The sequence below is a fragment of the Egretta garzetta genome, unplaced genomic scaffold (assembly GCF_000687185.1).
Source record: "Egretta garzetta isolate BGI_Z169 unplaced genomic scaffold, ASM68718v1 scaffold4, whole genome shotgun sequence".
Lineage (NCBI taxonomy): Eukaryota > Metazoa > Chordata > Aves > Pelecaniformes > Ardeidae > Egretta > Egretta garzetta.
Genome location: NW_009259329.1, coordinates 1,174,246 through 1,188,279, shown reverse-complemented (window position 1 = coordinate 1,188,279; position 14,034 = coordinate 1,174,246). Strand labels below are relative to the sequence as shown.

Below are 14,034 nucleotides of genomic sequence, written 5' to 3'. Positions count from 1 at the left end.
TAATCTGTTCTCTTACACAGCCACAGACCTTCCTCAGACAGGTTCTGTAGTTGATCCCATCAGTCCAAGAGTCTGGCTTGATCCCCATGGCATTTTCTCTCAAAGTTAGATGAGGGTGAATGAAGAAAGGCAACACATGAGTCCTACCTCCCCAGAATACCATGCCTCCTCTGCATCAGAAAAATTACCTTTCAATAATCTGTCTACAACGGCGTAATAAAACACAACAAAAATCTAAGTCTATTACAAAGAAAAATCTCCACTATTCCAACTGCAAGTACCTGATTGGGAAGATAATCCACGTAACACGAGTTAGAGCTCATAACTCTTCATATAGTTTGGTTTGATGACTTAACCGTATTAAACCCACTCCAGTCGCCCAAGACTCAGTCACTGTACAATATGCCAATCCCTTGGATTTTTAAAGCAGACTTTCAGCTAGCATTGTTCCCTCTCTAATGAGATTTGCATCGTCCTTCACCCACGGCATCATCGCCAGGACAAACAGCGCCCCTCAGACCTGAGGGGAGCCTGGAGGAAGGCTTGTTTGAAAATTAGTAGTATAGTGTGGTTTGTATTGATTAACTAATGACTGCGGTATATGAAGCTTGAAAGGCTGTATTAATAACTCACTGCTGCACTGCTCTCATTTATCAGTGAATTACAGGGGGATGCAACTCTGCATCTCAATATATCACTCCTTTCACGAATCTCAAAGCAAATCAACATGCACACGGATTCTCAATGCAGAAAGCCTGTTCCAAAGCAGCTTTCACCTAACAGTTTTGGAAGAGGTAGGAGTGTGAAAAGCTGTTCTGCCTGGCCATACTTTATCTCACTTTCCTTTTATTTCTTTTAATGAATATCACTGTTCCTTCCTCTGTCCCTTTTATCAACAGAATAGGGTCTTACTTTGCCAAATCTGCCTGAGAGCAAATGGTGTTGCATTTAATCTATAAATCAACCATCACCATAAATTCTACTCCTTCTCCATCCAAAACTGCAGAGCTGTAAAACAGATTACATGGGATAGCAGAGGCAGGAAGGAAATTTGTGAGCTGCAAGGAGCCCATCATGGCCAAATGGCCTTCCCCTGCCCCTCCTTTCTCTCCCATTCCACCCCAGCAAGCCTATAAATCTCTGCTGTCGGGGTGGAACACACAAACCACAAATGTGTGCACACATTTAAGAGCAAGGCAACCCCACACACTTCATATGTGGAAGGCTGATGCAGACCTTGGGGATCAAGGGAGGATAGGCTGCAGAATCATCTTCTGAATTCCCTAACACCAAGAAATAGGAAAAGTAAAACTCAAGAAAAAAAAAAAAGAATTCTCTGTACAGAGCAAAATGGGAAGTCATAATGTAACAAATCCAGAGTCCTCAGTTCCCTCAAGGGCAAAACACATATATGATTCCACCTAATCTAACTTTAAGAAACAGATCACAGGATCTCCAGGGGGTTACTAAGATCCCAATAATCAAGACTTATAATCACATCTGATCAATTCGGCAATTCAGCTGCCTTGTGCAATGCCCCCCTAAGGGAATGCAATAGTTAGAAGGCAACAAATGATGCAAGGGACAAGCACCCTTCCCCCCTGCTGCCATACAATTCAGTATCAAACATTAAACCCAGCTGCTTTAAATGAGATTACATCAAGCTCCCAACAAACTGCAACATATGTGAGAGAGTGTTAAAGCAGAGGGGATGGTGCAGAATACCACATGGGGGAAATGGGGATAAGGACCCAGCAACCTGCACTGCAAATGATGGAGAGAAGCTGGAAGAGTTAAGCTCCATGATTGCATTGGGTCATTTTCTTTCCCCGAGATAGTTTCCCAGGGATTAACATTTTCTATCCAGGGGCAGATCGGACAGCAGTTCTGACTAAGACAGCTGCAATGCTCCCTGAGACAACAATGAAAAAAATCAGCAGTGAGATCCTCAGCACTTCATATCTGCAGCTGCTTTAGTATATGCTTTAGCCAAGAATAAAGAGGGCTCCTTTTACAGTCCTCTCCCAGGGGAACAATTGTGTCTTGCTTTTAAATCTCCCATTAAATATCACTGTTGGAAAATCTAAGGTTTCCCTATTGATGGTGGCATCAGCTACAGATACTACAAATTTATTAAACTGCCAGTGTCATAGGATGTTTTCCTCAATTCCTACAGACTTACCCTACAGAGGGAACCTCGCTAGCCCCCTGGAGGAAAGCAAGAAGTTTTCAGGTAACTCTATGTACTTTCAAGTAAGTGGTCTTAAGACTTTTACAAGACAGAATTCCAGAAGTTTTTTTTTAAATGTAATTGTATCTGTGACCAGTGCTTTCAACTAATCATATTATTTTAAAGTTCCTTTGGTAATTTGTCCTTAATTCCACATAAACTGCTGTTCTGGCATAAAGTGTACTTTATGATATCAAAGTCAAACAGATTAGGCATGATCCACTTTCAGCAAGGGAATGTTTTGGAGAGGAGACCATATAACTTAAAAGCTACAGCTGGCTCCCTATTTTAATTAAAGGAGATTAAACATCCATCATGATAAGGAAACAGGGACATTTTATAAAAATCAATTACCGTCCTCAGTGTCACTCTGGTTTAACACCTGCAGTTTCTGGGAGAAAGAACACAGTATAACATCCCATTAGTACTTACAGAAGATATATTAAATATTATTGCTACGCAGCGAGATCAGTCACAAAATATCTGAGAAAAATAACGTTATTACCCAGTCAGGTGTTACAGCGTTGACAAAACAAGACAGAGACATTACACCTCCAAAGCGCATCCATCAAATCCACTTCATTGAGATTTAAAGTCCCCTTCAGCACCTCCCTACCACAGGAAGCCCTCAAGGTAGGTATTGCACGTTCTTATAGAGACAAAATGAAGTGATGGCGGAGTATTGCAGTGATTAAAAACACGCTTTTGAAATTGCAAGGGCTGAGACGCATACGTTCCTCAATAAAATGCCATAATAACCATGAAGTATGAGGCTTGGCATTCAGTTTTGTTGCTTCCGTCATTATAAAAATCAGTCTTCTGTTAGCATCGTTTGACAATATGCTCTATTTTAGATCTCAGCATATGAATGCATAAGGTAATTATACATAATATGTATAATTGATACAGTAAAAACTCCTACCACAAGAGATTTAATATAGGGTTGCAAAATGAAATACATTCAAACTTTTGAAAAAACTGAAGACAGACTATAAAAAGGTTGTAATTAAACTACTAATGGGAGAGGGACGTTTTATTGTCATTTGAGAAACAAGCAAGCAAGAGACTCAATCTGGCAGCTCCCTGCCCAAGAAGCCTAACATGAAGTTACGCAACAGCTCCCCATTCCTGGTATGTTTTTTAACCCGCATCCCCAGCGACACAACTCTGTGTAGACAAGTCACATTGCTGCAGCCCGTTCTACTCTGCTTACGGAAAAGAAACAGCACAGGAAAGAGTTGGCAGCAGGATTTCTCTGCAGTGACAGAGACACACATTAATCAAGGAGTTGCATGACCAAGCAAGATGCTCATTAGGTTGTACAAAAAAAGCCATCTTCAGTTGGTGAACCACAAACATCTATTTGAACTCCATTCCCAACAGTCCCCAAAGCACCTGTTTTGTAAGCGGTATAACCCAACATTTCAAAGACAGAAATGAAAGGCACATACAAAATAATACTTCAGTAACCACCCTCCCTGACCCATTCCTTTCTCAGCTTGTCTTTGTCCACTGAGGTGGCTTCTCATGGTCTGAACATATCATCCAGTCAACCTGAGAAGGCACTTCACCTCTTCCACAGCAAATAAACATGGAGGTTTCCTGTAGAACCCACTCGAATGAGGTCTGGGATGCAACCTTGATGGGCTCGATCTCCATCTCACCTTGCCTTCATTAACAGAAGCTGTGAACAGAGCTGGTGGATTCTCACTGCTCCTATGCGCTCCCCTGCAAAGCAGGGCTTTGGTTGCACAGCCTGGATTAAAGTAGCCCAAGATCATTTATAAGAGACGTGAAGAAAGAGTTATGGTTTTTAACAGACAATTTTGAGACAGAATACTACCAATATACAGAGTCCTTGGTTTCACTATATAAATATCTCTGACAGCCAAACAATAACTCTGCCTCTTATTTTAGAGCTCAACCCCAAACTGGTAGACTCCGTAACTCTCCACACTCCTGCTATTCCCCGAGGTGCTTCTAAGATGATCACTGTCAGAGTCAAGGAGTCTATAAAAAGGATGAAGCTGGGAAATTTCCACAGAGGTGGTGCCAGAAAAACAGAGCTAACATTTTAGCCATCTTTGAGTAAAGCCAGGCTGCACCACTGGAATTTCACCACTGAAGTCCAAGAGCTCCCCCAACTGAGCTCTGGGATGACTGCAATCGCAACCAGAAGATGGGCGACTGCTTGTGTACCTGGAAAATTCCAGGTCTGCTCAAAAGGGTATTCAGATTTACTCCTCAGAAGCCAGTGCTTGTTCACAGAAGAGCTTCAGAACTCATTAACAGAAGCTGTCAGAGTGATGAACAAGGAAGAAATTACTTGGGCAAGTGGCATACTCTTGCCTTATGCTTAAGGGAACAGCAGGGGGGCCTGCCAAACCAGCAGTGGCATCCTGTCACAATACATCTACTTTTGCGTTACACACTGTCATCTGTAGAAGGAAACGCAGTTGAACGGGAAAACGTTTTGCCCGAAACATGGTCTGTCCTCAAAATCCTGATTTTCCCCCAACCATGTAAGGTTCATACAACTAGTTACGATAAAAGAACTATACAAACACAGAATGGGTGCATAAAAACCCTCCCCTCCTTTTTAAGTGGGGTGAAAGCATCTCTTCTTTTTTAAAAACACCAAACAAACCAAAAACCGACCATGTGCAGAGCATGTTCCTGCTTTAATTTCTAACCAGCAACACCTGACCTCCTTCACAAGAAGATTTTATGATTTCTCTTCTCTATTCCAATTATAAGCAGCAGTGACTGAACTCTTCAACAGCTGACACCCCTCTCTGGGGAATATTAGGTGTTGCCCAGCATCTCCCCAAAATCCTCAGAAGGTTAGACAGAAATAAAAGCAGCCAAAGACTTCTAAGATCCAGTATTTGCCAGATACAATTTTCCATCTACAATTTCCACCTCTTTCTGATTCTTAACCTCTTCACACAAACATGCTACACAAAGGTGTTCTAGGTTTTACTGTTTGGAAATTATTTTTGTTTGTATGTCTACTACGCAATCCCTATTTCCCACAGAAACAACATCAAACAGAAGGCCATAAGGAAAAAACACTGTTTAGTAAAGATGAGGCAACAACTTCATGCAATGACCATATCATCCTTATGATATACACGGTATGTGAATATCCACATATTGGATCTACAACACTCAAAAAAAAAACCAAAAAAAAAAAAACCAACCAAAAACCAACCAACCCAAACAGCAGCATAAAGTTCCTAAGATGCATTCAAGAAGCAAAACAGTTTAGGTTGGGCTACAAATACTTAGCTTATACTTCATTTCTGTCCTGGTTTAGGCTGAGATAGAGTTAATTTTCTTCCTAGTAGCTAGCATAGTGCTGTGGTTTGGATTTAGTACCAGAAGAATGTTGATAACACACTGATGGTTTTAGTTGTTGCCAAGTAGTGCTCAGACTACTCAAGGACTTCTTGAGCTTCTCCTGCTCGGCCAGGGGCATAACAAGCTGGGAGGGGGCACAGCCAGGAGAGCTGACCCCAACTGACCAAAGAGCTATTCCAGACCATGGAACGTCATGCTGGGGGGGGTTGGTTGGTCGGTCGGTCACGGGGAGAGCGATCGCGGCTTCGGGACTGATCGCGGCTCGGGCCGGGCTGGGCATCGGTCGGCAGGTGGTAAGCAATTGCATTGTGCATCATTTGTTTTGTACATTCTGTATATTCTGTTATCATTCTCATTATTACTATTATTATTTTCTCTTATTAAACTGTCTTTATCTCAGCCCTCGGCTCTAACCTTTTATTTTCTTCCCGATTCTCTCCCCCATCCCACTGAGGGGGGGGGAGCGAGCGAGCGGCTGCGTGGTGCCGAGTTGCCAGCCGGGTTAAACCACAATTTCACATCTGTTCTCAACCTTTTGCTCACAATGTGAGAGTTTGTGGAACAGCCATCGTTTCCATGTTGTAACCAGCTTCTCTTTTCAAGATAATCTGTTCTTATTTCTACTTTCTGAAAGCGATAACCCTCTGTTCTAGGCTCTGAACAAAAAAGCAAGCAGGAGACAGATGAGGCAGAACGGATAACACACAGGCATGAAAGGAGCGGTCAGAGACAGCCATGGTCGCATGACCCTAACGCAAACCTCAGGTCAGTCGCCCCTACAACTCTTAGAGCAGCCAACTCTTGGGTGCTGACATGCTGAAACTGCCACGCTAAGGACACCATCGGCTTTGCTGGTGGTCACTGCACTGTATGGGCAAAGGACAGTAAGTGCGCTGGTGGCACCATCTACTGGAGATGGAGACCTAATAAAAACTGTTTCGATGAACTGCTGCTGAAGATGAAGGAAAAAAAAAAAGGCAGTATCTAAAATGAGACCGTGTCACATTTCATTCATAATCCAGAGAAGTTTCTTGAGATCAAACTTGATTAACAGAGGTATCATATGAGATTCTGCAAAATCCTTGTGCAACTGCCTGAAAGAGGGTAACTAAGAATCAGGTATACTGGGGAAACTGATTTTCTGACATGTTCGAAAGCATTAAAAGAATTCACATTAAGACTATTAGCTGAACGTTACAAATTCTGCCCCTCCTTCCCCTCCTTTTCAAGACTGTAAAAGAACACTATATCCATTCATTGCAGCCTCTTTGCCGTTGGTAGCTTTTATATGCCCACAGGCACTACCAGCCTGGAGATACTCGGTGTCACCGGGGACTCGTATCGCAGAGACATGGGAGGATCTTGTCTGCCACTGCTCGGGCACCATGACAGCAGCTTCACAATGACATTTAAGCTCTAATTTGCACGCAAATGTCAACATTAGTCACATCAAGATCTTCAGTAAAGCTCTTCTTGGTTGCTAAGTCTCTCTGGTTATACTTTTAAATAGGAGGGTTGAGAAAAAAAGACAACAGACTGGTTCTTGGTAACATATTCCAGACTTCCTAGCTTCTTAGTTCCATCTTTATCTATTGATTATTTTTGTGGAAAGTTATTTCCAACCAGTCTATGCATCAACAGTGTTGAAAAATGCTTATCGTTACTCTAAGAACTGACCATGAAAAAGTAACTCTTTGACCTACCCTGTCCCTAGAATTGTAAGCATATTTACACATTTAAATAATGGAGATTTTAAAGTAACAGATGTTTCCTCCCTACGGCACAATGCAAGAACAACAGTCTTTCACTGTTAAAGTGCATCTCAAGCATCCACACATTCCCATCACTCTGTGCTCTCCCACATTAGTGGGAATGTTCTCCTGTGTGTTAGTTTCCCAAAAGCCCCAAGTGCTGAAATCTGTTTTTACTTGTAATGTCAAGTCTCCCTAATTCTGCTGCTTTTCTAGAAAGTCAGGAATTAGGCCTCCCAAGCAAGCCAGCGTGAAAGAAAGTAAAACTGCTTTCAAATGCAGAGTAGGAGAGTGAAAACAATGGGAAGTGAGCGACTGAATTAGGTAGACCGGAAGTGGTGCAGTGGTGTCTAAGTGAGGGCAAAGGTACGTAGCCACTATCTATTAGTACCCTACCACTTACCAGGATTTTGGCTCCCCAAAATGCAAGTAGTTGATACTGTAGAGATCCATGTCCTCTGTATGCCAAGCAAATGTTGTCTTCCACATCCCAAAGTAGAGGTAGGGAGTGTTTACACCTTCTATGATAATGCCACATTCATGTTCCACCATGTCTAAGAGGGTGTTCAGATTGCCAATATTCCATTCTGCCACATCCTGTAATTCAAAAGAAATGTTTTTTACTGGAACACATCGGGAATTGCTAAGCAGAATAATAGCCCACAGCTTCCTTACAATGCCTTAAAAACATGTGGCTATCATAGTGTTACCTGCGTTAATTTAATTCCACCTGCTTCCAGAAAGCTTACTTTTAGTGTTCATCAATAACCACGAAGAGGAAGCGTTACCACTACTTTGTGGCAAAGGGATTGATTGCTAGCTTCTCACTAAGTGTGTTCTCTGAAGAGGCACTTGTACCATGTGATACTCTACCATTAAGTAACTGTTCTACTAATAAACATAAAATAAACTAAGGGTAAAACACACTTCTCTCAATGACATATTCCATCCAGACGTTCTTCACCTGATGAACGTGCATCAGCTGATGAGAAACACTAGAATTCTATGTGGCCAAAGTGACAGAAGTCTACATCAGCTCAGTGCTTCAGATAAAGAATAGGGAAGACAGTTTTGTTATTATCAATATTTAAACAGAAAGAGCAATAAAAAGAACTTCTAAATCTGATAGCTGGTCTTCTCTACTTCAGTCTGAAATAGAAAAATTCACATAAACTGATATAAATCTTTAACCTTGAAATTGCCTGAAAAGTAATACAATCTCCAAAAGGAAACAAACCGTTTCCTTCACACCCCTTTTCCCCAGGGTATTTAACATGCACGCAAGTAACTGATAGGTGTGCAAGCAACCCCAGCTTCATGCTGCTTGCTGGAGTAACTGCAAGACAGTGAAACTCAGGCTGCTCAATGTTGAAACCTTCTAAATCAACCTAAAGAAAAACCCCAGGGGCAGGGAGGAAAGGGCTGAAGAAAGGAAGCAGCTGAAAAGCGCGATGAAAACGAGCGCAGAGGCAGAGTTTTTCATGGCTCTGATGCTTGCAGCAATGTCAGTAATTGGACAATAGGAAATGTTCTTTAGGTGTGACTGGCAATTCAATTATTTCATTTCTGCTTATAGGAACTTGAAGGGAACTGAAGGAAACACAGCGCATGTTCAGCACACTGCAGAAGCTACTTCTCCTAAAGCTTGTGTTTGTGCCTGGTTATGTCACCTTCCCTGACCATACCATGGACAAGAATGCGATACTCTCATCAAAGCACCAGATACTATGGATAACTTTGTGCTGTGAAAGGCCTCAGATATCTATGTTTATTCCAATTAATTCCATATTAAACCACACTGATAATAAAAAGACACTTCTACATTAAGACACAGTTTATACTGCAGGCAATCGGACAACACTCCAAAAAAAGGCCACTTCCCACTCAGAAGAAAACTAGAGAGGAAGGACACTGCTTTAGCTTAGCTGCCGGAACAGAGTAAGAAGCTAAGCAGCCTTTATCATTTACAGCAGAAGAAACCACAACAGGATTACCTTAAGCACAGGATGCAATTTCACCAAGAAAAACCTTAAACAATTTGAATTGTAAAATAATTTAGCACACAGGTGCTTTGTATCCTAATATAGCTGCCTACAGAGAAAAAAAAATCAAAATGTAAATATTTTAGTTGTGTTAAGAACCAAAAATGTTAAGTTTTGATGAAGCACCCAATTCCTGGATATGCTGCTTTTTTCTGGCTCCCTAAGGTGCTTCAGCAGAAATCTCTATTCCCTTAAAAAAAACAAAAAACACAACCAAAAAAAGAGAACCAAAACCCTAACACAATAGAGATCAGGATCAGTAGCTTACTTTTAATTTCCCTGCATACCATCATATATATCTGGGCTTATCATTATGATACCAGTACAGTTTTCTTTAGAACCACTTCTGCAAGCTATATACAATTTTCTGCCAAACATGTTGTAAGAACACATTTAAGTAACTTTTTTCCTCCTTTTTTATGGTAAAAGTAAGCTTTTAACAGATTCCATTGACTCCATTATGCTGAATCTCTGGGGATGGTGGGAAGTTTGGTCACACTTTTGTAACGAGGGAAAAATAGAGATATTATTTCCTTTTTTTTTTAAGGTTGCTAAATCAAAAAAAATCTGAGTTACTGCTCCTTAATGAGACAAGAGCAATAAGGAAGTCAGTATCCATATTTAAAAATGCATAAAAGAGGATCATTTCACTTACTGCATCATATAATGAGCCACTGATATCAGCCCCATAAATTGGCGAGACAAATGTGAGGTTCTTCCAGTACTTGCGCTCCAAGTCTTCAAAATCTTGATGGCGTGGAGTACAATACCTGATAAGAACATGGAAAGGGATGTAAGAAGTCCTAAGGAACACTCATCACAGACAGATAAACAACCAAAAAGCAGCATGCATTTCAAAGTAGGCACACTCAGGAGGTTACTGAGGGTGTATTTCATTTTAATTCTACTCAGATTCATATAATTTACTGCCTTTTAAATCTTTCTACAAAAACTCTTCATGCGTGCTGACAAACAGGATGCGCACTTACGTCCAGCACCAGATCCCATCCTAAGGATGCATGAGATGAAGTTACTACACAGGGAGCTGAAGGCAGGTAAAGCACTCACAGATATGCTGTATCAGCAATATTTCAAAGTTGATTTCATGATGTCAGTAATGCTTCAGTTAAAACCCAAGGTACTCCAGAGCTCTGGGAAAATGACTCTGGAAAAAGGATGCAACTGCAGCTTGTATCAGTTGGCTTGCCCCAGCTAACGAAGTGTTCTGCAAAGTTCCTGGTCACTTTGGAAGACGCTCATGTTATTAATATTAGCTCAGGCACTCCAAGATACTTGTATTTCTGCCTCAGCAACGGGACGTATTTTCCAAAACAACCATTAATACATCAAGAGCTCTTCTTTGAGGCCCAAGCCATTCTTTTCAGGCAGATTCTTAGCCAAATATTGACTTCAAAGAATCCTTCTATACCAATTCCCAGAAAAAAATCTAAGATACACCAAAAGCCACCAAGGTACAAACTTGTTTGAGATTCTGGATGTAAGCTTTCAAGAAAAAGCTGCTTCCTCAGAAATGCTTCCTATTTAACAAGACTGCATTTTCTTTTCAGCTTGTTTCTAGAAAGGAAAGCTTTCTGCACAACTCCTCCATTCACAATGTAAGCGCATCACGTAACAAGAACATACTTCTCGCTATTAGCCAGACGCCGGTATTCTCCCACAGTCATAGGTTTCTTCTGTATATTATACTGGGTGAATAAGCCCGACTGTCCAGTAACCACCTGCTGAATAGGAGCTGGGATAACCATGTCATCTATGTCATCATAGGTTTTTCGGGGCTTCCATTCCTTGGGAGGAATCACCTGGAATCAGGAAAAAAACAAAACAAAAAAAACCCCTTCATGTTCACAACAGGCAAACACGACCTCTACTGAAGAAAAAACTGTTCAAGTGGAAGGTATTTCATCCTGCTGCTGCAGGTTATCGGATAACAGCAGCATCTCAAATAACCAGCACATATGACAAGACACCTGCTCTGCATCTGCTGAAGCACCGGACTAGCTGACATGGTTCGAGGGCTGACAGCCTGCCTGCGAGCAGTCCCATCAGCACAGCATCACAGAAGATGCCCGGTGATGATAAAGAGATATATAGTTACACCAAGGAAATACGCTGCATGCCAGAAGGACCGCACATGCTTTCCCTCCGGAACGGTATTCCTCCCTCACCTACCATTCCACAAAGTTGCATGAAGGCTCCAGCAGCTTTATCAGTATTGTTGCATCTCTACAAGCCCATAGTAGCTGTCTAAACAACTACTCAATCCAGAAAATCACTTCCATTAGGGTTTTCTTGAAGTGTTGGGGGGAATGGGGAGTGGTGTGTGATTGGCTGGTTTGTTTGTTTGAACTAGGAATGCTCAAAATCCTGTTGCACTATCAGTGTTGATGTTTCTGTATTTGTAGGCAACACATTGGAGACCAACTCCTTAAATGAAAAGGGGTAAGGGGTAGAGAAGGACAAAAGAAAACCAGGGGAACACATCCAGAACTCTTGCCTTACTTTTGGAGGCTGTGCAAAAAAACCTGCTGCAAAGCAGTGCTGAATCTGGAAGAAAAAGCTGTAATTTTAAACAGAAGAGCTGCCAACAATTCTAGGCTCAAGATCAGAGAACAATCACTAGGACATTCAGTGGGCATGTGGAATGAAAAAATAAAATATCTGCAATCTGATTTGGTGTAAGGCTTAACCAAAAAAAAGTTACGGGAACTGGAAGTTCCTGGAGTTATTGACTTTCATGGGCACAGGTCCTCCAGGATATGATGAGCTCTACTTCCATTTGAAGTAGTAGGCTTTGAACTACAGAAAAACACAAAAATTAACTTGGAATGCTCAGATTTAGTCCTACAAGTAGAGTAATTTCTTGACAACATCTGGAATTCACCAACAACCTTTATTAAAATAATCTACCCTAGCGGACTCATGGAATGTAATTGCTAGTACACTTGAGTGGACAAGGAAACATTTCACAGAGAGTTTTTTATCAATACCCAGCTCCATTTAGAACTGTAATAAAACCAGTAATTGACCTATGTTTTAGAAGAAATAAGAATTACTTCATGCCTAACAGCTTTATTTCTCTGCTGTGCTTTATTAAGTTCTGCTAAATACCGTACGTAACAACTACCTTGTCAGAACAAATGATTTCTCTCAGCCTCTGGTGCAACATGACACAGCCACAGCAATACTCTATCAGTTAGCCCTGATTTTTTTCAAGCAGTTGTATGTCAAGTACTGGAATTTAGAAGCTTCACGTGAAGAGTCCTCATCAGTTTCAGTGTAAAGATGCAGATGGGAAGGAAGCAGAAAGATGTTTTAGAGCTGGCTGGAGAACTGCTTCCTGAAGGTCAAAAAGGCTTTCAGGAGTTTTGGGCATCGGACATGCATACAGGACATGTTTACAGCTCTAGATTCAAGTCAGCTTAAGGTGGTAGCCAGGAACACTAAAAAGGGAAGAGTAAAAAGTCTGCCCCCAATTCAGATAGATATGATTTAGGCCCTCTTCCCCATCCAAATCTAAGCACACTTTAAAAACTTGATCCTTTACCCTACACTCTGGGGGAGCTGAAAACCTCACGCCTCCAGCCCTTGAGGACCATAGCTACCATTATCTATAGCCTCAGCAACAGCATCAGGACATGGAAATAACCTTAGCCCATCTCTGCAAGGGCTGGGAATGTCCTTGTTTTCCATTTAAGGATCAGGAAAAGACATAACTCTTTCACTCTTAGGAAAGGCCTGTAACTCCTCTGCCTTCCCTCGCTCGGTAACCGAAACAGAGATTGTACAATTTTCAAAAACACTCTCTGCTTGACTACATGAAAGCAAAGCGCTTCCGAATGATACAACTTCACAGATGCCTCACATAAAAGCAGAGCCTCGGGAAGGCAGCCTCCAGGAAGCTTTCAACTGCCTAAGCTAGGGCAACTCACCTTGGCAAGCCCTGCTCGGTGAGCTCCTTGCGATTCAATGTAAGCAATGTACTTCCCAAAGTCCCGGAACTCCTCAAGGGTGGGACGAAAGGTCATGATCTTACAGCCGGGGTTCTGCGGACTTGGGTTTTCCGACCCCATATTTCTAGTACGGTGGCAGCACCTGAAGAAGGGAAACAAAAAGGGAGAAAGAAAAAAAGAGAGGTAGAAAAAAAATACTGGTTAAAACCCTTTGTTTTCTTTCTACTTGTTTTAATGAATTTTACAGAAAGGCATGGATATATTTTTGATTTCTCTCTCCTATTCCCTCAAGAAAGTATTTGTAAGTACCCTCCTCCAACAGGGGTATGAAGAGCTTCTGACCAAAAATCCACTTAGTCTGTTTGTTAGCAGGGCCCTAGAAGGGTCAAGTATCAGGGAACTCCTGATACCAGTATCATCTGAGAGATCGGATAGGGCCTAAATATAGATCAGAGACTTAACATCGCCCCCTCCATTCATCGTACGAAGCTGCGGCTCAGCAGAATGGCAGTCATGAACAGCAAACTTCTCACTGCCTTCAGCACCTCTCCAGCGCGTGTCTGGAACTAGCTGCCCCTCAAAGTTTTCCACCAGAATGCTCGATCCTTTTCTGTATTTAGTTACAAAAACAGCAGCTTTGGCCAATGAACTAGCTGCTATTTCTTCTGGTTTTTCCC

At 41.7% G+C, this 14,034-nt stretch overlaps 1 protein-coding gene across 4 annotated transcripts in view; it reads right to left on the bottom strand.

Moving 5' to 3' along the window:
* KDM4B (lysine demethylase 4B) overlaps positions 1–13,497 on the bottom strand; it is an 82,547-nt gene extending 69,050 nt beyond the window's left edge. For all 4 annotated transcript variants that reach the window (XM_035892271.1, XM_035892272.1, XM_035892273.1 and 1 more), the window contains exons 1-4: positions 13,337–13,497; positions 11,031–11,206; positions 10,042–10,156; positions 7,748–7,941 (exon numbers count right to left, since the gene is read on the bottom strand). In XM_035892271.1, the coding sequence (XP_035748164.1) occupies positions 7,748–7,941; positions 10,042–10,156; positions 11,031–11,206; positions 13,337–13,477 (626 nt within the window). In that variant the 5' untranslated portion in view covers positions 13,478–13,497. The remainder of the gene's footprint in view (positions 1–7,747; positions 7,942–10,041; positions 10,157–11,030; positions 11,207–13,336) is intronic.
* Positions 13,498–14,034: the final 537 nt, after the last annotated feature.